Source organism: Hippoglossus stenolepis, chromosome 3, assembly GCF_022539355.2.
Source record: "Hippoglossus stenolepis isolate QCI-W04-F060 chromosome 3, HSTE1.2, whole genome shotgun sequence".
Classification (NCBI taxonomy): domain Eukaryota; kingdom Metazoa; phylum Chordata; class Actinopteri; order Pleuronectiformes; family Pleuronectidae; genus Hippoglossus; species Hippoglossus stenolepis.
This window is the reverse complement of record NC_061485.1, coordinates 19,553,682-19,577,054: the sequence shown is the minus strand read 5'-3', so window position 1 is coordinate 19,577,054 and position 23,373 is coordinate 19,553,682. Positions and strand designations below refer to the sequence as shown.

The 23,373-nt window shown below is 41.6% G+C and overlaps 2 protein-coding genes across 3 annotated transcripts; one reads left to right on the top strand and one right to left on the bottom strand.

The window, feature by feature from the left end:
- Window positions 1–1,514: 1,514 nt before the first annotated feature.
- On the bottom strand, window positions 1,515–7,383 carry LOC118105478 (keratin, type II cytoskeletal 8). The gene is made up of 9 exons (XM_035153317.2): window positions 6,879–7,383; window positions 5,060–5,268; window positions 4,378–4,438; window positions 4,177–4,272; window positions 3,922–4,086; window positions 3,583–3,708; window positions 3,213–3,433; window positions 3,067–3,107; window positions 1,515–2,628 (listed from the first exon to the last, which is right to left on the bottom strand). The coding sequence occupies exons 1-9, from the start codon at window positions 7,314–7,316 to the stop codon at window positions 2,075–2,077; spliced, it is 1,911 nt and encodes a 636-aa protein (XP_035009208.2). The 5' UTR covers window positions 7,317–7,383; the 3' UTR covers window positions 1,515–2,074.
- Window positions 7,384–19,212: 11,829 nt separating this feature from the next.
- LOC118104825 (keratin, type I cytoskeletal 18) lies at window positions 19,213–23,008 on the top strand. Of its 2 annotated transcripts, none has more exons than XM_035152043.1 (7): window positions 19,213–19,775; window positions 21,065–21,147; window positions 21,436–21,592; window positions 21,692–21,856; window positions 21,940–22,065; window positions 22,285–22,505; window positions 22,704–23,008. In XM_035152043.1, exons 1-7 carry the CDS (start codon window positions 19,305–19,307, stop codon window positions 22,741–22,743), a joined length of 1,263 nt encoding a protein of 420 aa, XP_035007934.1. In that variant the 5' UTR covers window positions 19,213–19,304; the 3' UTR covers window positions 22,744–23,008. The 2 variants fall into 2 exon arrangements, 1 of the variants encoding a protein (XP_035007934.1); XR_004695072.1 differs by having other exon boundaries at window positions 19,214–19,775; window positions 22,285–22,570.
- The last annotated feature ends 365 nt before the right edge of the window (window positions 23,009–23,373 follow it).

The following is a 23,373-nucleotide window of genomic DNA, read 5'->3' as shown; positions in this document are numbered from 1 at the left end:
TAAACAGTTCCTAGGTGAAGATTTTCTAGCCCTGTCCGTTGTGGCTCCGTTTGGAGGGGGACACTACCAGCGAAGGGCACTTCATATCTAGGGGTAGGGCCAAGGGAGAGGATTTGGGACTGGGCCAAAATTATTTGAAGTTTAGACCTTGAACTTTTAGCTTCACTGGATTTATCTGATGGCTGTAGTGGTTTTAAAGAAGAAGCTCAAAAATACGATGACCCATAAATTGACACAGCTGCTGCAACATTGACATGCTAACACAATAATACACAAACAATTTCGAAAGATTAACATTTTTGATGGATTTGACCTTTAAATATTACTATTCCAAGCCAAGTTAAAGTTACTCTGATAATGCTGGTGAATTTGTATTTTTACATTTAGTTGATAGAACAAACAAGATGTTGAACATGTCAATTACTGAGCTTGAGAGATGTTAACTTCGGACAGGGCCATGCTAGCCGTTGCTCCGTTTCCACTCTTTGTGCTAAGCTAAGCTAACGTTCTCCAGGTTGTAGCCTTAGGCCTATATTTAGGCCTAGACGGATACAAGAGTGGTGTCAATCTTCCCAAGAGGACAAATGAGCATGTTTCTGGTCATTTGAATTGAAATAAAAACTGAATGGGATTTTTAGTTTTTCTTGTTATGCAGTTATATTTATAATTCCGTCAAAGCAGAGTCAGAGTAGGTCACCACAGCTTTCACTACTCAACCTGTACAGAAAAGTGGAGCATGCTGAGACCATTGGCAAGGTTTTCAGCTTTCACTTTCACCACAGGTCACCTATTGTCTAGAACACTTGTATGGGTATTAACAGAATATGTTCTCTGTAATTATGTGTTTCATGCAATTAACTCAGTAAGTGTTCAGACACGAGTCATGTTCAGGTGAATGTCAGCCGCCAGACATCTGTTGAAAGCGACGGACGTTGGGTGGGATTTCTGCAGGTTTCTGTCTTCACAAGCCCTTGTACGGCCTTGGGTGTGGCACCACCACCCATCATTCATGTTCAAACCTGTTCCTCCAGGGCGGAAAGGGCCCCTAAAGAAAGCATTCACTCTAAGAGAAAAATAACCTATTCCTCAATAAATCACAAATTTCACATCGGTTTCTCACACAAACTCCTCCGTACAATTCTTAGCAATTTTTTAAGAATGCATGACCTTTGAATTATGTCAGGCTGTTCAAAAGAAAGTCCTGGAGCATGTACCTATAGGCCGAGGCAGGCTGAGGCCTGTCGGGTGTTCCAGAGCAAACGTTGATGAGAGGAAAATGAATTTGATTTCCATCAAATTCATTTTCTTTTTAGAACTGTCTTAAAAGTAAAATTTATTTTCATTCGTATGTGTGTGTTTACCTTACTACTTGAAAACTAGGTAAACACATGTATCCTTTTAATATTTTTCTCCAAATGTGCTGTTGCACATTTCCTCATTAAGTGTTTAAGTACTTGAAATATTTCAATGTTCATGGAAATTTCACTTCAAAATACAAAAGACCACGATGTAAATTACTTTTTAAAGAAGATTTATTGTTGACCAAACAGGACCCCAGGTGTTGCAGCAGCAGCACACTGAAAAACTACAAAAGTATTTCTAAGTAGAAGTCACGAAGAGCATTTTATTTATATTTTACTGTTTGGGTACAGAAGTTTTAGAACAAGGAGTTTAGCATGGTGATGTTTTATTTTACTCCAAAGTGCTCATATAAAATTTTATTTAATTTGAAGTTACAGTTTTTACAGTGCTACCTGTTCGTCAAACGATAAAAGGAAACAGCAGAGGAAAGCACATACAGCACTGCCACCTGTTGGCTAAACATGTGTGGTGCAGTCAGACCACAGTTACACTGATAAAACGCCCACACACACAATTTCTCAGCCTTCACAAGTTTCCAGAGACCAGAATAAAATCTCATCAGTTATCACCTCTTCATCAAAGTTATCTGACAGAAAGTAGTGTCTGTGTATTGAGTGCAGGCACTTTGGTGAATCTACCATTAAAAAACTGGAGGGAAAAGCAAAGTGTTTTTTCTTAACAAGCAAGACCAAAAACAATAAACCAGAACTCATCACTCATCAGCCACAGCCTCAGCTTCAGCCTCAGCTTCAGCTTCAGCTTCAGCTTCAGCCTCAACCTCAACCTCAACCTCAACCTCAACCTCAACCTCAGCCTCAACCTCAACCTCAACCTCAGCCTCAACCTCAACCTCAGCCTCAGCCTCAGCCTCAGCTTCAGCTTCAGCCTCAGCCTCAGCCTCGTCCTCCACATGTTCCTGCTCCTTCTGCTCCACTGTAGCCGGCTCCTCGATCACCGCCTGCTCCTCCTTCTTCTCCTCCACCTCTGTCTTCTTCTCCTCCACCTCTGTCTTCTTCTCCTCTGTCTTGATCACCACGGTTTCTGTCTTGGTGATCGTGGCGCTCTTCACCGCTCCTCCCTCCAGGGCAGCGATGGAACCACTGCTGGCTTTGACTCCTCCAAAGGAGCTGCTGGCTTTGACTCCTCCAAAGGAGCTGCTGGCTTTGACTCCTCCAAACGAGCTGCTGGCTTTGACTCCTCCAAAGGAGCTGCTGGCGTAGACTGGGGTGCAGGAGCTCTCTAGGCCGTAGGCACTGTAGTTCACAGCTGCACATGCACAAGTAAAAGGTAAAGATTAACATGGACATTAAAAAAAGGTGCCAATAGAGTTGATATTTTCATGTAATTGTCTGCACATTAGACCGTATTTTACATCTTTTTGTATCAGCAAAGGCTTTGGGGAAGTTTTTCTAATGTCAGAAATAATATGGCCACTCACACATTACATGTACATTATGTTTACTCACATTAACTGGACTTGCAATTAAAAACTGACTTTCCTCCATTAATTTAATGCATTTCAGCCAGTTGTGGTGTCATGCAGTGATGAACTGTTCAGGAATTTGAATGCACTATAGCTCTTTGTGATTTCCTTCTAACACACTCCTCTTTACATGTGGACGTCACATCACAGTCTTCTTTTCTCCGTTTTTCTCACGGTTTTTTCCTATAAAATGGCAAAAACATCTGTGAAACACAACTTACATGTCTGTTTTGCTACATTAACCTTGATTCCTGTTGCTAACCTGTAGAGACAAATAGAGCGAGACAAGAAAAAGCAAAATACCATGAGACAAAGTGAAAAATGAAAGATGCCGTTTTCATTACTTGCTCTGACAGCGACATCTTACCTGTCCTCCTCTCCCTCCAGCAGCTTCCTGTAGGTGGCGATCTCAATGTCTAGGGCCAGCTTCACATTCATCAGTTCCTGGTACTGGCGGACTTGATAGGCCATGTCGTGCTTGGCTCTCTGCAGAGCCTCCTCTAGCTCTCTCATGCGGAGTTTAGCATCCTTCACTGCCAGCTCACCACGCTCCTCGGCCTCTGCGATCTGAGTTTCCAAATTGGTGCGCTAAGAGATGTAAAAAGTGAAGTTGGATGTAATGTCTTTATAAGGACATGTTTTTCTAACTCATTCAGAAATAAAAAAAAGTTATCAAACAAAGCCCCTGTACTGTGAAACATGTCAAAATATATGAAACTGAAATCTGTGTTCCTCACTTGTGCTTTAACCATTTCAATTTCAGACTGGAGCCTCATTATCCTGCGGTTAATTTCAGCGATCTCCGCCTTTGTTGACTTCACGTCGTCACCATGTTTGCTGGCTGAGTGCTGCATCTCTGTGTACTGATACAGAAAGGAACAAGTCAGGCTAACACATGAAAAGGCATCATTATAACTTGGGTATCTTTTAGTTTAGTTTCTGTTCACATGAGACTTTTGAGAAATGAGAAAAAAAGTTTATGCCAAGGGGGCTGAAGAAGAAAAGACAAAAGAGGGTCATTCTACAACAGCCAGATCAATCAACAGCATGCTGTGGTAGTGGGGATCAGGTCTCACCTTGGTCTGGTACCACGTCTCAGCCTCGGCTCTGCTGCGGTTTGCGATATCCTCATACTGGGCGCGCACCTCAGCGACAATGGCGTCCATGTCAAGGTAACGGCTGTTGTCCATCTCGACCACAACGGATGTGTCCTTGATCTGGCCCTGGAGCTCACTGATTTCCTACATAGGAAAACATGTACCGGAGATGAACAGACATGCAAAGACAGATTTTGGAAAATTTTAAGAATCAAAACAAATGTAAGTTATTACTGCGTTGTAGATCTGCCTCAAGAAGTCAATCTTATCAGAGAGCCCGTCCAGTTGGGCTTCCAGGTCCGTCTTAATCATGAAGGCTGCATCTGTTTCCTGCAGAGGAAAAAAAGACGACACTGAGAGGAAAGTTGCCATTGTGTGGGCTCATTGTGCTCAAAGCCAAATCATATTATTTCAAGATCAAGAATCAGAACAGACCTTCTTCATGAGGACAAAGTTGTTCTCACTTTCGTTGCGCTTGTTAATCTCATCTTCATACCTGGAAAACAGAACATTTTTTGTGATGTAACATGCTCAATTTTTCTTTTTTTATTATTACAAAAATCAAGTCGTCAGAAAGTACATTTTCTTGAATTTGAATATAACCCTTGGTAAATATAAATATCAAGACAGTATAATGCATGAATGTGGCATCTACACTGACTCAAATATTCAAACCAAAGAATGCTTTAGTGTTAGACTGGTATTACCTTTTTATTGCAGATATATCAGTATCTGTCTATAAGCAAACCAATAAGTAACATGAAATTCCAGCAGACAAATTGTAAATTAGGTTTGAGAAACTTAGAAACTGTATCTTCATTACATAGTTTGTCCACCAGAGAGCACAGAAAAGTACAATTTTACATTGTAAAATAATCCTGTCAAGTTTGTATCAGTGGCATTGGTGTCAAATTTTTTAGTTTGTGTTTGTGTAAAAAAAACTACTAAAGGTCAAAATATCCTTTCAAATGTATAACGGCTGAATATTTATGCCGTATTGGTCTAAATCTGTCGGTCAGGCTACAAACAGGATATTTCCAATTACTTCCAATTAATTAATTAACTGATCAAATTCGGCTTGGTACAAGATGTTTGGTTCAGATTCATCTCCACTCACTTGGTTTTGAAGTCCTCAACCAGGCCCTTCATGTGATGCAGGTCAGATTCCAGCTTGACTTTTTCATGACCCAAGTTGTCGACCTGCTTGCGCAGGTTGGCGATGTAAGCTTCAAACATGGCGTCGATGTTGGAGCGAGACGTGGTCTGTTCCTGCAGAAGTTTCCACTTGGTCTCCAGTACTTTGTTCTGCTGCTCCAAGAAACGTACCTGCAAAGAGAGAGGTGTGGGAAGAGTATAGAAAAAGGCAAATGAGCACTTCTGTAACTTTGCTTCATTGACATTTTCCAAGTTTCATATTTGTTTGACGATATGCACTTCACCAGTCTGATCAATTAAAGAATGGATATATGATACTGAATAAATATTTCTTATTTTCACATAAAGACTTCAACACTGTGAACTTTAAATAGGCTGGAGGGTCTCATTGAGTGCAAAGAGGGCAGGAGTGACTCAGAAAATATTATTGGCCTCACTTTGTTTGCCTAGGGACATGGACAAAGAAACACGACAACTAGAAGAAACCTGACTGAACTTCTCCGACCTACAGCAACCTCTGGATGTCACATCAATAATTGGTCACCAAATTCGGACCCATACTTCTGTGTTTCAACACAATGTGGCACTGTTCCCCAATTGTGACACAGCTCGCCCCTTTACGAATTTCCTATTCAGCACCCTGACCCTGGGTTGGGTCGGCAAACATGACGGGAGACATGCAGTTCTGTGTGTGCATGTGTCATGTCAATAAGTCATGTGTGTTGAGGAGTGGCAGAGAGCTTTGTTTTAAGACTCTGACTCTGAAATTCCCCTCGCCGTGATTGATTTGCAGGTTAACTTGCATCACTGCTGGTAGCCCCCTAAACAATAGAAATGGTTTATGAGTAACAATGACAGATAACAGAAGAATCTGATGAATCTCAATTAGAGAACAGGCGAGCTGCTGTCTCTCCATGAATGACATGACATTTCTGCAATCTATGTTTGATGGTGGGTGTATAAAAAGGAGTTATGCTACAGTCAAGAAAATGGATTTCTTGAAAATGCATTTCTTGACTGTGACAGCCCCATGAAGTGGGTCTTATTCAGATTGAAAATATTTTTTAAGCAGATAATTATTTTACTGCAGTGATGTACTCCTCTGTGAATGTACCACGCTTATCTTATGTAAACCTTCATCCTGCCACTCCCTCTCTTCTTCTGTAAAAGTTTGTACAGTTTGTGACTATCCACTCAATGAAATTCAAAAACTCACAAAACATATTACAAAATACAATACCAGAGTGTAAGAGTGGATTTATGACATAAAGTACAAGAATACATCTGTCCTTTTGTCTACTTTCTGAAACTCTCTGTTGCAGATTATTGCTCACATGTGGCGGCACAGTATTCCTTCAGCCAAAATCATTCTGCTCCTCACATCAGCCGTGCATGTACTGTGTAGCCAGGTTGATCCTCTTATCTGAGTCCAAGGATCTTAACATATTAGGAGGATAATACATTTCTCATAACAGTCACTCTCCTACATGAAATCTCAGTGCTTAGCTGTTAGTGGACTGAACGTATGTTTTTTATTAGGGATTGTCTCAACAAGATCTCCATTGAGAATTTTGTCCATCTTTCACCTTGAGCTATTTTGGCTTGCAGTGCATTCATTTCCTCTGAAGCTCCTGAGTTATTTTCTACTCTGTGCTGGATAGTTTTTTTTTTAGTACAGAACAAAGCATCATGCATATGTGCTGGTTGTTGCAGTTTTCCTCATGTGGCTCTGACATAAAAGACTTCTGGTAGAATGGCACTGATCTATAATATGAACTGACCTTGTCAATGAAGGAGGCGAAGCGGTTGTTGAGGCTCTTGATCTGCTCCTTCTCCTGGGTGCGGACAACCTGGATGTTGGGGTCAATCTCCAGGTTCAGGGGCGCCAGCAGGCTCTTGTTCACGGTCACTGCTGTGATGGGGGCCACCAGCTCATTGGCCATGCCACCTCCCATACCTCCACCAAATCCCATGTAGCCAAACTCTACCCCGCCACCTCTTTGTGCAGCACCCCCAGCAACATACCCACCGGCCACCTTAAACCCCCCGGCACCCACACTGGCACCACAGCTGCCCACTCCCCCGTAGGAGCTGCGGACAGTATGGCTCTGCCTGGCACCACCATAGCCAGAGTAGGACTGGCTGCTGAAGCCTTGAGATGGGCCCCTGTGAGAAGACGCGGAGGAGTAACTGGTGGTCTTCATGGCTCTGACGGACATGGTTAAAGAGGGAGTCTGTAGCACCGAGGTGGTGAGAGACTCTGCTGAGAAAAGGGCAGTCAGGCAGATAAAACCTCTCTGGTACTCAATGTGCTATTTATCAGAGCAGGGGAGGGACCCTGCTGAGGTGCCATTGGCTGCCTTTCTCAGCAGGGGAGTGAAGGATGGCGGGGGGGTGAGGGACTGTCAGGGAAGAAAATTGCATCATGTTACACATTTACAGCGCACAAACCATGGTGGAAGAAAAAAAAGGAATTACATAATAGTTAACGTGCCAGTTTCTATAAAACCCCTGCAGAAATACTGGAAAACTTGTTAATGTGGACAAGTTTTGTCCACATTAACCATGTTTGGCAAACTTTATTTTCCATGCTTTACATCATATTGGCACACAATGCATTCACAAAGATACACTGTACTTTAAACAGGGAGACAAACAGTGTACCTCCATGTTGTACAGCACATGCACACACTGCAAGTCAAAGCTGAGCTATAATGAACAAGCAGATGGTTTTATGACCTTCTCCTCTCCTTTGCTACAGTTCTCACAGATGTGATATATTGCAAAGTAAATTGCAGTTGCCCTGTGGGACGGTCTTTACGTGTTTGTGGGCAGGGACTGTCAGTCTCGTAAATATAGGAGAACCAACTTTACCCACTGAATATATTTCACTATCTATTTATCTTTCTTTACAAGCTTTTTAAAAAAAGCAAATACAAGTAAATTGGACCTTTACAGCTAAGACTTCAAAGGAAGAAAATAAATACTGCCGTTTGCAGTTTGCTGGATCTATGATCAGCAGACCAAACCCTGCTAATACACACACACACACACACACACACACACACACACACACACAGATTATTGATGAACATTCCTTCTGTATCAGCCGAGTAAAGAGCAAACAGAGTTTGTCTTTTATATTTTCCATTGGACGCCAAGAGTAGTTTTACACAGCCATAAAAGTACTGATACGTACCCATAAAGCCAAATACTGAGACTGCACAAGATAGATAGCTACATAGCTGCATAGCTGCATAGATAAATAGATAGATAGATAGATAGATAGAGATAGATAGATAGATAGATAGATAGATAGATAGATAGATAGATAGATAGATAGATAGATAGATAGATAGATAGATAGATAGATAGATAGATAGATAGATAGATAGATAATTTGTGAAAGAAACATGTACCTCAACAATCATCTCAAACTGTGGAAATCATGATTCGGCCTTGGCTTGACACAGTTGACAGATTCATGACTCATGATCTTTTCTGAGTAGTTTCATGGCTGATGCCTGGATTGTACCAGAGAAACACCCACTTGGCCCCTCAGGCTCCAACGTTTTCACACAACACCTCTATTCTTTTCTTTTCCAAGTTCTAAATGGTTTTGGGGAAAAAACTCACCTATTTATCAGCTAATGAAAAGGCCCAAATCCCAGGGTTCTCTGCTGCACGGCAACTAAATGTGATTTAAAAAACCTGACAGGTACATGCACTTTTTTTTATACCACTCCAAAAATGCATATTTGCTTGATTAGCCTCAAGCAGTGACGTGACTCTTCACAATGATGCTGCTGTGCTAAACTTGGAGGCAACCATATAAGTACAAGTCGGCCAGATTTGTCATCTCAGTAACTCACTCTTTCCGACAAACTGTTGAACAGAGCTGCTTTCATTTTTCTTTGATGGTTGAAACATGGTTAAAGCTCTTTTACTCTACATGAGACAACTCATCATTCTTTGTGCGTGAGGAGAGTGAGGGGGGTCATTTACAAAGCCATCACCCCCCGGCCTTCAGTCTCTTAAGAGGCTGGTGATGTTTTGTATGAAGCTGCTATATGACACACCACGTTTGGAATGTGCTGAGAGACACACATACATGCTACAAGCTGGAGAAAATGGGTGGAGGGAAGATTTGTTGTTAGAGGATATGAGAGAGGACAATTAGCAAAGATAAGAAAAAAACCTATTTCACAACCACCGACAGACTGAATGCAACATTTAGTGAGGACAGGGTGGGATACTTGATGGTGCACAGCAAGTTAAAAGTAGAGGCATAAATCAACAAAGGATAGATGTCATCACTCCTGCACACATCTTCATGTTTATAACATGGCTGGCTACCTACCTACCTTCTGACTTACCTACCAACCAATATATCTACCTACCTAGCCACCCACCCACCCATCCACCTACTTATCTGCCCACTTACCTACCTATCTACCTACATATCTACCTACCTACCTATCTACCTACCTACCTTCTGAACCTGGATTTTAATTAAAATAAACTTTGAATTAATTATTCTGTCGTGTTTTGTAAAAACGTCATGTCATTACTAAAAAAAAGTTTTTGTTTGCATTATTCAGCTGTAACATACAGTGATAATGATCATGTTAGGCAGAGGTTACTTAACATGTTTCTCTTCTGTAAGGGAGGGGAGAGGCTTATTTGAATTTCTGCCTGGTAACAAGTTAGGACACATCCCATTTGAGGAGCCCGTGGCTACTGTCTCCAACAGGGGTACTTGACTGCATGGGAGCTGTGTGAGTTTGAAAGCATCAACACCAAATGGAACTTGTGTAAAGCTGACTTAAGCAATACATTTTCTGTTGGCTCAGAGACGGCCGCCGAGTTGAGCTAAATGCCGAACTTAGTGTCAGTATGTGTTAGCATGATGTTAGCATACATGTAGCCTGTGCTTGGGGCTCAAGCACACTGTTCAGACAGATTCAAAATGTGCACTGTGATTTGTTGCATACATGGCATTATCAGTTTCATTTAACTATTTAAAGGAATTGGTCATAAAGGGGTTAGTGGAGTTTTGCAGAGGAGTTCAAGTTGGGTTGGATATTAATCATTTTAGTTGCTTGTGGATGAAACAATGAGGGTCGTTAATGAACTGCTCACAATTTTAAAGTCAAATGACTGCGATTGTAGAGCTGCAGGATGGTATTGAGATGAACACACAATACAGGTAGAGTGGAAAGGAAACAACTTGAGCAGAAATTACTTGCAATGTAATACTGTAACATTCTCAGTTTTTTGTTCAGGTGGACGTGGAGTTCAACAGGATTGGAGGCAAGAACCTCAAGCAGAAATTCTATGGAAGCATTGATGGGCACAGTCCGTGTCCTATTAAAATATTTTGATCCAAAAGAGGGAACGTTGGGCAGCTATTCACATTTCTCACAAGAGACCAAGGCTGGTGCACACCCATCATGCACTTGCATTTTTTCACAGCTTATGTTGTCATGAGCCAGCTCAAGTGGCCGCAACAAAAAGGGAGACACACCAGTATACTAGTTAACGTACAGTATATTTTATTTATCAACCACATCAACCCAATTTAACATGCCAAGTCAAGAGTAAACATATGAAATGTGGAAGTCAGTAAAGTCAGTGGTGTAGGGTGTGCGTGAGTGAAGGGTGTGGCTGCAAATGTTGTAGGGTGTAAAGAACACATGAAGACAACCTAAAAGAACAGAACCAAAATGGAACGTGAAGTGCCTGGGGAGAGGAGCAGAGTGAGGCTGATTAGGCATGCAGAGCTTATGTAACCTTCACACAAAGGGCCACAGGTGCTCCAGATCACATCAGTCAGCCACCTGCAGATCAGACCGACAGTTCACTCCCAGATGTCATGAAAACATTTTCCGAAAAGTTCTACTTTCGTAATTGTGCAATCGAATCCAAATTGTGCTCGGTTGTTTCAGCTTTCATTTATGGGCATAGTTTAAAACATACAATTAAAAGAATAAGATATTGTGCCACTTTTCATGTGAAAATGGTTGTTTTTAATCTGCCAAAATCTGCCATGTTGTGGTCCTTCTCTTAGTACCCCAATCCACTGAGGCTGGATAGGTGGTCTATTGTTGAGCTCAAACTGTTCGATATTAACACTAGTACAACTTTTTTTTTTAAACAACAACTTTTTGGGGCTATATTGCTAACATTTGTGATATTAATTTAATGAGAATTTAATTGTGCTCTTGTGTTTATCTTCTTATTTAAGGACTCTGATGATGATGACTCGTTCAACCATATTGACATTAGGATGCTCCTTGTTGAGCATGAAGGTGCTGTGCTCTGATCTTCCCTGCATCTCAGTTCAGCCTCAATAAAGATCATCATTGAGGGAAAAGTTTTGATGGGCAACTTTCAAGACTTATATGCATTTAGCAATCTCACTTAAAACTTAAAATGATAATTTAATTCAACTAAGAAATAATTTATGTTAACTAATGATTTTGAGTGAAGGTGGTTAATGTAAACTTGAATATGTGCTCTGCATTAATTAAGGTTTTTTGTTAATACAACTTGACCTGTTTAGTTATACCTTGAGTAAAAACTTAAATAGTGTAGGGCAACAGGTTTCCACACAATTCTCTAGTAAAGTCAACAAATTTGGGAAAAGAGTGCTACAAACCTACTTGCCTACCCACCTTCTGACCTACCTACCTAGCTACCTACCCACCTACCTACCTATCGTCTGACCTACCTACCTACCTACACCTTCTGACTTACCTATCTACAAACCAACATATCTACCTACATCCTGCATAGCCAATCCACCTTCTTACCTGCCCACCAACCTACCTTCTGGCATACCTACCTACCTACCTACCTACCTACCTACCTACCTACCTACCTACCTAACTAACTAACTAACTAACTAACTAACTAACTACCTACCTACCTACTTACCTGCCTACCCACCTATCTACCTTCCTACTTCCCATCCTACCTGCCTACCTTATGACCTACCTACCAACAAACCTGTCTATCTACCTACCTACCTTTAAAGCTTTCAGATATATCAGCGATATAAATGACCTCCTGCTGCACTCAGTGATGCCTGTGCAAACTGATAACCTCAACAACACATGAATGAAGTCTACACTCAGAGCACTGTGTTACACAAACTAAATGCAGATAACTCTGAGAAAAGAGTGCAAGGCGTGGTTAGAAACTGCAGCTGTGAGCCGACTGCAACACGCATCTCACAGTACACGTTTGTTTGCTTTGAGACTCACACCCTCTACTGACTGGAAGATGGAAGTGAATGTTGAGCAGCCCTAGAAACTGCACAGGAGTGGCATCACATATAGTACACACACACACATATATATACATATAGAAATATAGTGTCTCATAGAACATCAGCAAATCTACTTCATTAAACTTGAGTCATTTTGGATGGATGACAACCTTGCTCAGTCAGTTGGTCCACCACTTTGGTCTGGACTGAAGTATCTTGAAGTATTGTATAGACAATCATGGTCCACATGAGAATCAGAGGGCAGGGTTCAGCAAGTCACAGCTCCACATGCAGCTCTTCAGCTTCTCTTTTTTCACAGAAAGGTGCCAATTCCATTTTTTACATGTTGCTAGCATTCTTGTAGGCCTAAACCCAGTCTAACCTAACATTAAAAATGTTTTAACATGTTGTGGTCTAAAATATGCATTATATAATAAATTGCAGACTGGCTCATCCTGTTTGATGAACTCAATACTCTTGGTTAAAGTAGATTTTTTGCTTTCATCACCACTACTGCTACTTTACTGGAATTAAGGTTTGATCTGCAGTGAGAGATTAGAAAACAATGAAAAGTGTAACGGTGAAAAGACATAAAAAAAAGGAGAGCAGATTTGAAACTGCGGACTGAATTAAGAAAACTGAGATAATTCAGACTATAAAGATATACCCCTCTAAATAGAAACTGACAAAGAAAGGGTCATTTTCATATATTCACCAAAAGATCGCTTTACTGTTGTGGAGGTGCAAAGTAAGTGCTAAATTTTAAACAGCCTACCACAGCCACCTAGTGGTAAGACAGATGACTTAATCATCATTTAGACCTGCAGGACTCAAACGTTTTTAATGCAAGTTTTTCCTTCTACTAAAGGTTATCAACTTCTGACTGTGGGGATCCCCTGTTTCTTTCCTCTATAGTAAATGATTTTGCTTTGGGGAGAAATCTCTTGAAAGCTATTGGATGGACTGGTTGGGTATTTGCCACAGAAGTTCAAGGTCCCCAGGGGATACAAAATCTGGGGATCCCTGAACTGTTCATCTGAGCTATGTTCTCTGTCTTTTCATATTGTTTGCTTTTTCCCCAGACATTTGCACATGTACCTTTAATATAACAAAAAAAGAGGAATTTGACTCAGAATGTATCTAGATACCTAAAAAGTATATTCTGCACTGAAGGTCTTACTTCCTGAAATTAAATGAATCTCGTCTCCACATGAAGAAATGAGAGTATAGGTGATTCTGCAGTGTTCCAGTTCTGACTCACTGTTCCTTTTATGTCTTCATGTGAAATAACTTGGTGCTAGAAATGGACATGACATCCCACAGAGAAAAAGTCTCTTAGTTGACACCTCTGATGTGTGACCCTTTCACTTTTCCGAATGTCCTGGCCATTCAACTTGAAAATAGATTCATATAAAAGTTAAACAAATTGGCTCTTAGCGTGGCTTTCAGTGATGTTGGGTAAATCAATGAGGGAGTGAAGAGAGGAGGGAAGGACGTAAGGAAATGATTATGAATGCATCACACTTGCACTCACATCCACATTCCTTCCTGCGTCTGTCAGGGTGCACGCGAGTATGAATATGCATCTTTGCAAACAGACATTTTTAGCTTTGTATACAAGTGTGTGAGAGCTCTCAGTCTGCAGTGAAGCTGGAGAACGAGGAAGGGGAGGGAAGTGCATTTAAGGTCGCAGCAGGCTGAGAGTGGTAATAATCTGACAGTTGTCCAAGATTTGTGAGGCACATAAACTCCTGTGGTATAGTTCCCAGCAGCTTCCTGCTGTGTGTAACTATGACTCACACACTCGAGCTTCTCCTCTGTCCCGCTACTTTTTTCTTCTCTTATCTGGGGAAGATGTGTGTGGTTAAGATTTTATTTGTGGAAAATAATAAATAGTATGGTATCAATACAATCTCCATATGCAACACAAAAATCCTCATTTAAAAGCTGGTACATGTCATAAATATGTATGTATGAATTAAGTTAAGTACCTCTTTCTTTTTGTACGTTTCTTGTTTTTCAGGTTGTTGTGGGCGAGGTAAAAAATGTTGCCAACACAACGTTCAAACAAACAGGACTGTCATGAGGCATGACTCACGCTGATTTAATTCATGGTTCCTCTTCTTCTGCCTGTCCTCATCACATGCCAGACTCATTGGCGTTCCCTTTGCTTCTTGCGACCTCCCATATGCTGTTTTCCCTTCTCATTGAGTATTACTGAAAGACATTGGTGAATGAATGCAAAGTGAAGGTGAGAAACAGTGAAACTTGATCAACCATGAGGATGAGGTAAGATCAGGAGAGGAGAGAACTGTAGATTGTACTGGAGTTCAGGAGGGTGTTGGAGACTTGTACCGTTTCCCTCCTGGGGGCTGGTTCATTTGGTTTTATTGTCCAGTTCTCTGGGGGCCAGCATGAAAATCCTCTCCGACCACAACTTCAGCCTCAGATAAACCTTTCCAGGGTCAGAACACTACACACTGAGGCAAATCACTTACTTCCCCATTCGTCTCATTTGCCTTGTTTATCCTAATGCACGTGGTTATGTAACAAGCAGGAAACCCAAAGCAAAATACAACTCTGAAAAGGATCAAGTTGGGAATTTGGGTACAAGCATTGCAAATTTGCAATTAATACTGACTATTGCCAAACAGCCCCATCTGAGTTTATTTTGAAATGATGGTTTCCACTATAGGGTCAACAAGCGGGATCATAAGGGAATAAATAACTTCACTATGGGACTCTGTACTGTATACAGCCATCCCCCTTCTGTTTATACTGGCCCATTTCAAGTTTGAAAGCCCCAGACCTTGTTTTAGTCTGGAAGGGCCCAAACGGAAAGGTTTTTTAACGATGATTCATCAGGCTCCTATCACATGAAAACAACCAGCATCAGCCTTAGCTAACAGTGAAGAATGCAACATGGATAATAAATTACAAGCGTTGCTGTCTTTGGCCCTTTACACACCTTGTGTTAACATGTGATTTTTTTGATGCAATCTCAAGTGGACAGCTCTAACTACAGGTGCGAAAGCACTCAGGATTTAGATCCAATCACACCAGTCCACATTCGAAGGTGGTCCAGGTCATTAAGCAATGTGAATGAGTGCTGGGCAACATGAAGAAAGGACCACCTACTCAGTTGTCGTCCCCTGACCCGCTGCAGTTTCACTATGAACCACTATGTGACCACTGCCACAATAACACTGATCACCACATAATGATCAATATCTAAAAAAAAATGTTATTACCCAGTCGGCGTACACAACATATCTTTCACTGCGCAGAAAGATATGTTGTGTACACCGACTGGGTAATAACATAACTTGGTGGTCGTGAACAGAAATGATGGACGTGTTTTGGTTGTATGGAGCGAGGAGGTGTTAAGCCCCACGATTATGTGGCCCTATGTGGCAAACAACATGTAAGATCAGTGACCACCACTGACACGAATCAACAAAAGAAAGCCTTTAAAAGCAGCCGAACCGTGGGATTTATTAACATCAAACGACACACAATGTTGAAATCCCAGGCTGTGGCCCAGCAGAACCAGAAGTCCCCACACTGAAAGCGTCCCTTCTGATCCTGACAGTATTATTTAAAGAACCTCAATTCACTGGCCAGGTGCACCTCATTGATGAATGGTTTAATCAGGATGGAGCTAGAGGAGAGACGAGAGAAAAACAGGGACACAGTACAGGAACACATACAGCCGTAACACCCACCCTTAAAATATATAGTTTAATCAAAATTCACTCACTAAGGACAAGATACTATTTCTTCATTGCAATGCATTTTACAATTACTGAGGCTGTATGTTAACAAGTCAGCTTGATGTACACCAGAAAACATCTGCAAAACTCTGAAGTACCAATTTTTCTTAGCATGTGGGCCAATGCTGACTGCATTTATATATGGCTCTCAGCACACAAGACTTCAAACCTAAAGTTGATGTAAATATGCATTTAATGCAGCAAAAAACAAATGCTGGTGGCACAAACAAGTTGACAATACAGATGTGCCAACTAATTACTGCTGCTGGATTAAAAGTGAGCAGCAGGCACACAAGTGGATGCCACGCCCACTTTACACAAAATGGCTACCACTATGAGGTGGACAAATCACAGAACAAATGTTACTCAATCTACCTTAGCACAACACAAACACAGGTGACCAACACACGCGAGGAGTGCAACAGCCACAAACCAAAAGGGTCACAAGTAGACCTACAAAGTTATGCAATTCACAAACAGCAGAACACAAAGACCCAACAAAACTGAGCCGCCACTACCACAACCCAAAATGGACACCCAGTGGTCTTCAACCATCCACAGTTACTGTCATATATGAAGTAAACCAGCAACATACACCGACTTCACAAACTAGGAGGTCACACCCACCACACTAAGATCCAATGATCTGTGGAGTGACTACATCCCACACGAACAGGTCACAACAATTCTGTATAGCTGCTGTTCAACAAAACAGTCACACCAAAGTGACTGCAACAACCACAACACAAAAGATCCAGGTTGCTAACACACATGCAACCAAGAAGTGATCCAATAAATGCAGAGAGCAGTTACCACAACACAAAAAGGTCATACACACAAGTTACTGGAATCAAAAGCATTAATCACAGCTCCACAAGACAGTGATCCAACAAAATGAAGTCATCGCACAAGAGATCACAATCAAGGTGCTGTGCAGAGGCATCCCAAACCTTACCGGCCTAACTAGCCTAGCTAGACTTCAGTGGCTCCCCAGGAGGCTCCTTTAAACGTTTAACTCAGTAAGTGGGCAGCAGACCCAAGATAAAGTCCCCTGCCACACCCTGAAAATGTACCCACACCCGAGTATACCACAAAAAATAAGAACGGCAAAATAATAAAGTGGCAAGACTCAAGTATGCCCGATGGCTAAATAATTAGGAGGCTCTCAAACACCCAGCATGGAATCCAGCACCCAGTCAAAAGCATTTGCACATAGCAAAAATCACAAGTGATCTACAAAAGAGATGACTTCACTTAAACAAAGGTCATTAGACCACTTCATGGATGTTCTATCCCTGACGAGCCCCCAATTGTTACGCCCCACGATTATGTGGCCCTATGGGGCGAACAACATGTAAGATAACTGACCACCACTGACACGAATCAACAATAAAAAGCCTTTAAAACAGCCGAACCATGGGAATTATTAACATCAAATGACACAATACACACAATGTTAACATCCCAGGCTGAGGCCCAGCAGAACCAGCAGTCCCCACACTGGAAGCCCCCCCTTCTGATCCTGACACAAGAGCTTTAAAAGAACCTCAATTCACTGGCCACGTGCACCTCATTGATGACTGGTTTAATCAGGGTGGAGCTAGAGGAGAGACGAGAGAAAACAGGGACACAGTACAGGAACACATACAGCCGTAACAGAGGTGGGATCCGTTCTGAGATCCGAGCACGAGACATGGGGCCACATTTTAAGTGTGAACACACACACTCAGAGCGGTCCACTTGTGATCGGATCACAAAAACTACATGTTAATGCCAGGTGTGCCCCTGTTGTCTTTTCTACCAGCTGTTACACAGTGAAATTCTTCATTTTACAATAATACAACTGTTTACATGTATAGGAGACAAGCTATTATTCAAACAATTCCTGTGTACGCAAGTGGTCACGTGATTTACATTGCCAGGTGTGTTGGCATGGATGGAAATTAAACCTCATTCAGAGCCAAGATGCTTGAGTGGATTTTCAAATTATAACATATGGAAGTAGCCTTTGTCTATCTTTTCTTTAAAAAAAATTATGGGAAATTAAATAATGACTCCTGCTTTAATTGGCTTTTTTTTTTAGTAGTTCACAAAGCATGAACAAAAAGAGAAACATCTTTTCATACTTAAATATCAAACCTAGTTCTCATGAGCACCAAAGATAAGGCTTTAAAGTTAATTGTGCAAACTCCTCAATAGAAGTGACGTGTTCAGTTCGTCGTGTGCTGTGAATGAGGGCAGCTTTTCTTTCCTTACGATTGTTTTCTGAATCAGGTATCAGTTAACAATCTACGCTTTGGGTAAGGTTGAAGCCTGGTTTTTCTTTGAAGGATGCAGGTTTCATTGTTAAATACGGTACACCCTGTTGACTTGAAATTTGATTGCTGTTATTCTGACAAAGAGTTCAATGTCATGCTGAAGATAATGTTTCCTTGATGATTTTACACTTAAAGAGAATAGACCAGTTGGAAAAATAAGTCCTTGCTCTCTGTTTTAAAAGAATCTGTGCTGTAGCTGCTGTATCTTGCTTTTAGTTTAGTCTAGATACGAAGGCTGGCAAAATATCTCTATTTTGGAACGTATGTGACCACAACCTTAGAAACTATGCAGCAAGTGGTAGGCATCATGCCTTTTATGGGCAAACCAAAGGAATTTGGCTGCATGCTTGCAAAGTAAGACTAAATTTGCAAAGACTATTCTAGCATATAACATTTTGTTTTAATCTTTTTCGAGCTTCTCTTTGTTGAAGTGTGTATTTTATGCTGGACAACATGTCTGCCACGGCTTTCTTTCCTTTGCTGTGAACTGCCGTTTATGTGATCTCTAAAGTTCAGCCAGTTAAACTGATTTGCTCTGGTTGTTTGAATGCTTCCACAGCAGATAAATGCCTCAAACGTCTCCTTGGAGATGAAAAACACAGCGTATGTTGAAAAAAAAAGGGGAACATACGAGTGAATGAGAGCAGGGAGGGGGAGCAGGACAGGAAGACTGGGCCGAAGTTGAAGTGGGCAGGGTCTGAGAGACCAGCTGTGATTGAGGGAGAAGCAGGAGTATAAAGTTCCCCACTTCCCACTGCCAGCGTCACTTTCTGAGCCAGGCAGCAGCGAGCTTCCACATCTCATTTTTCACTTCATTCCCTGAGGCGCCGCAACTTCTCCAAAATGAGCTTCAAATCAACCCGCACGACTAGATCTTCTCCCCACATCTCCATAACCCGCTCTTCTCCCCAGTACAGCAGCACCAGCCTTTATGGTGGTGCTGGTGGACAAGGCACCCGCATCTCCTATGGCTCAGCAGCTTCACTGCGTTCCGCTGGACCAGTAACCTCTTCTTCGAGCGCCTTCAAGCTGAGCAACAGAATGGGTGGAGGTGCGGGTGCAGGTTTTGGTGGTGCTGGTGCATCCATGGCAAGTGGTGGCGGTGCTGGTGCTGGTTCTGGGATACTGGGCAACGAGAAGGGGGCCATGCAAAATCTCAACGATCGCCTGGCCAACTACCTGGAGACGGTGAGGAACCTGGAGCAGGCCAACCAGGAGCTGGAGATGAAGATCAGGGACGCCCTGGAGAAGGGAGGACCCGATGTCAAAGACTACAGCAAGTATGAACCCATCATCGAAGACCTACGAAGACAGGTGAGCATGGAAATAATGAATAATCAATAAAATGAACAGGCAAAGGTTGAGTAGGAGGTTTTATCTAAAAAACTGAAAATGTTGAGTGAAAATCATTGACAAAGCTAGCTCAGACAGACAACTAGATAAGTGAGGATTAGTGTGTTTGAGATTAATCAATGAGAGCATGTGACAGCACTCATGCCAGTAAATTGCATCAGTGTGTTAATGATTTATCTAAAGACTGAAGTTGGAAAACCAAGATTGGGGCCGTTTACAGTGAGACTCACAGTTTTCTTTTGTAGATGATCAAATTTCAGGCAAGAGAATGAAGGGTGTGGTTGCCAAGCTTTTCACCCTCCCCCCCTGTAAAAACTGATTCGTGCCACAAACCAGCCAGAACTTCCTCTTATGAATCACCAGCACGAGGGTGTCATCGTGAGATACAGACTGGAAAGCTCCCAAACTACCTACACCAGACAAAGGCATTTCAAATGGTCCCATACTTGTAAAGAGTGATTCTGCATGCATGCTCTGGTGTAGGAGGACCTCAATGTGAAACAGATGTGTGGTAATGACACATGCACACACACACAAAGGCTCTGGGACTACCAGCGGGAGAGTGTGCGTGTGTAAATGAATGCATGTCCACTGGTTGAATAACAATCAGCTCTAGTCAGCAGAGTCAAATGTCACATTCTTCTCCAGACCCCACTTCTTCACTGTCACAGACTGACACACTGATGTTGGCACTTTGTCTCGATACATAAAGGGACTTGTATCTCCCATTTCCTCTGACTTCAGGATACCATCAAAAAAATACAGACTCACAAACACGCCCATGCACAAAGAATTTTCCACATATAAACACATGTATACAAAGAGAAAAGTGCAGCTGGGTGGAAATTAGAGAGAAGAAAAATTCTCTTTATGACTCGTCAGACAGGAAACCCTTCTTTCCAACAATGCTAAAACAAACCAGATTCAGGTTTGGCACGAGAACACCCTCTTTTCCTGTTCTTCAGTTTGTGGTTCCTCTTTTTTCTCACTCTATGATACACGATGGATTAAATCATGCTGCGGCCCTGATGTGAAACCTGAATCTGGGGGTAGCTTTTGTTACATAATGGAAATACTGATTCAAATCACATGTTCAATTCTTTAGCTGAGTGTAAAAAGGGGGAATTTCACAATATAAAGTGAGCAAAGGGGTTCTTTGTTACAAATGGGATTCTTTCTAACCAGTTAGATTAGAAAAATGCAGGTACCACATAAAGATCATTTTGTCAAAATTTATTTTTTCTACGCAGATCTTTGACAAAATATCGGAGAATGCTCGTTTTGTGCTCCAGATTGACAATGCCCGTCTTGCTGCCGACGACTTCAAAGTAAAGTAAGTTGTTTTATATTAAATTTCAATGTAGTCTATGTTGTTTTATATGAATTACAAATCAAAGCTGACTCTCTACATCCTGTACAAACAGAGTTATAGCAGAAGTCCATACAGATTTTGTACAGTTCATGTGGTGTAGTATCTATAATGTCTGGTAGAATGAGGTTTCTACAATAGCAGGGCTGTATCTACTCAGCTGTGGCTTTTTGCAACATTGCACCACACAGTGCAGTGTGAACAAGAGCTGGTTGTGTCTCTAATACAGTTTGTGTCTGCACACTCCCACAGGTTCGACAATGAGATGGGAATCCGCCAGTCTGTGGAGGCTGACATTGTTGGCCTAAAGAGAGTCATTGATGACACCAACATGACCAGGATGAACATCGAGAGTGAGATTGAAGCTGTGAGGGAGGAGCTCCTTTTCCTGAAGAAGAACCATGAGAATGTGAGTTAATGTGATCATCAGCACACTTGAGTAGAGCCAGAGGTCTTTAAACAACTTTGTTAATTTCTCTATTTCTGCCCTCCCCTGTCTGTCCTGTAGGAGGTGATGGAGATAAGGAGTCAGATCTCCAATTCCGGTGTGCAAGTGGACGTAGACGCTCCTAAAGGTCAAGACCTGTCCCAGTTAATGGAGGACGTGAGGTCCAACTACGAGAAGATCGCTGTGAAGAATGCGGAGGACCTCAAACAGTGGCACGAAAATCAAGTAATGTGATGTTGAAAGGGCAATCGTGCAATTTTTGTGAAATAATTTTTGGGGGATAACTTATTTTCCTGTCTCTTTGTCAGATTTCAGATGTACAGGTGCAGGTATCACAGAACACAGAAGCTCTCCAGGGGGCCCAGATGGAGACGAGTGACTTAGCCAGACAGTTACAGACCCTTGAAATTGAACTTTCATCCCAACAGAGCTTAGTAAGTATTTTACGAATATATTCTGTCTTTACTTATTTGCAAATAATCAAATCTTCTCATTATATCTAAATTCTTGCTGCAATAACTGTCTTCCTTAAAATACACTCACGACTACATATCACCTATTCCAATTGTTAAACATCTTTTTGTGTCAACTTTCCCGTGTTCTCCCAAAATAGACTTGCTTGCCCAAAAACTTTCTCTTTTATCCTTTATCAGAAATCCTCACTAGAGGACACACTACGCAATACAGAGCAACGAAACAACATGGAAATGGAGAAGTACAATGGCTTTATTATTCGTCTGGAAGAGGAGCTGACTAACTTGCGAGCAAACATTCAGCAACAGACCCAGGACTATGAGGCGCTCCTAAACATGAAGATGAAACTGGAGGCAGAGATTGAGACTTACAAGATGCTGCTGGATGGTGGAGACTTCAAGTAAGAGTTAAAAGTGGGGAAGAAGAAAAAAAACTGATCGAGGCAAAGTGGTGATGGTGGTGGAGGTGAATACTAAAGTAACTTGTTATCAGTTTGCATGGTCACGTATAACAACATCATAAAGTGAGGCAGAGTGCCACATGACCAATTCAACATGAATATTTTGAAAGTGAAATTTCCCATTTTTGTTTGGCACAGGCTCCAGGATGCACTGGACGAGCTGGCGGCCACAAGCTAATTTGGAACAAAGGATCTGGGACCACCCCAACGATGAAATCAAAGTGACCCACAATTATAAATAATGGAAAAAATGTCCTGCTGATCCAATCAACTGAAGCCATTTTTGAACCGAGACCACATGCGGTGTAAAATCGTGAATGATTTGTGTAACTCTGAATAAAGGCATTCTTCCACACCACAATGAAACTTGCAGGGCTGTTTCAACAGCAACCGCTGCCTGCCACTAGTCAGTAAAATAAAATAAAACCACTCGTTGACCCACAGCCATGATTCTTGCGTATTGGTACATAATGAAAGAATGTGCATTCTATGTTTCTTTATAAGTTGTTGTCATACATAATGCACTACCATAGCATCCACTACATGAAAAACTAAGTTTAAACGAGATGAGTAATTCATTTATGTTGACAGAAGATCCACATTTTTAAAAAGACATGTTATTACAAATTATATACTGTTGTTGTAGTCTTTCATGTACACTTCCAGGATGCTTAAAGCTGCCTTAATTTATGTTTAACTACAAGGAAGCATGAGAACTTCCAAATGAGACTCACAGTCCTGAAATATTACAACCCTATTTGTCTGTTATATTTGTTTGCAAATGTCCCATAAAAGCAGGGCAATATTG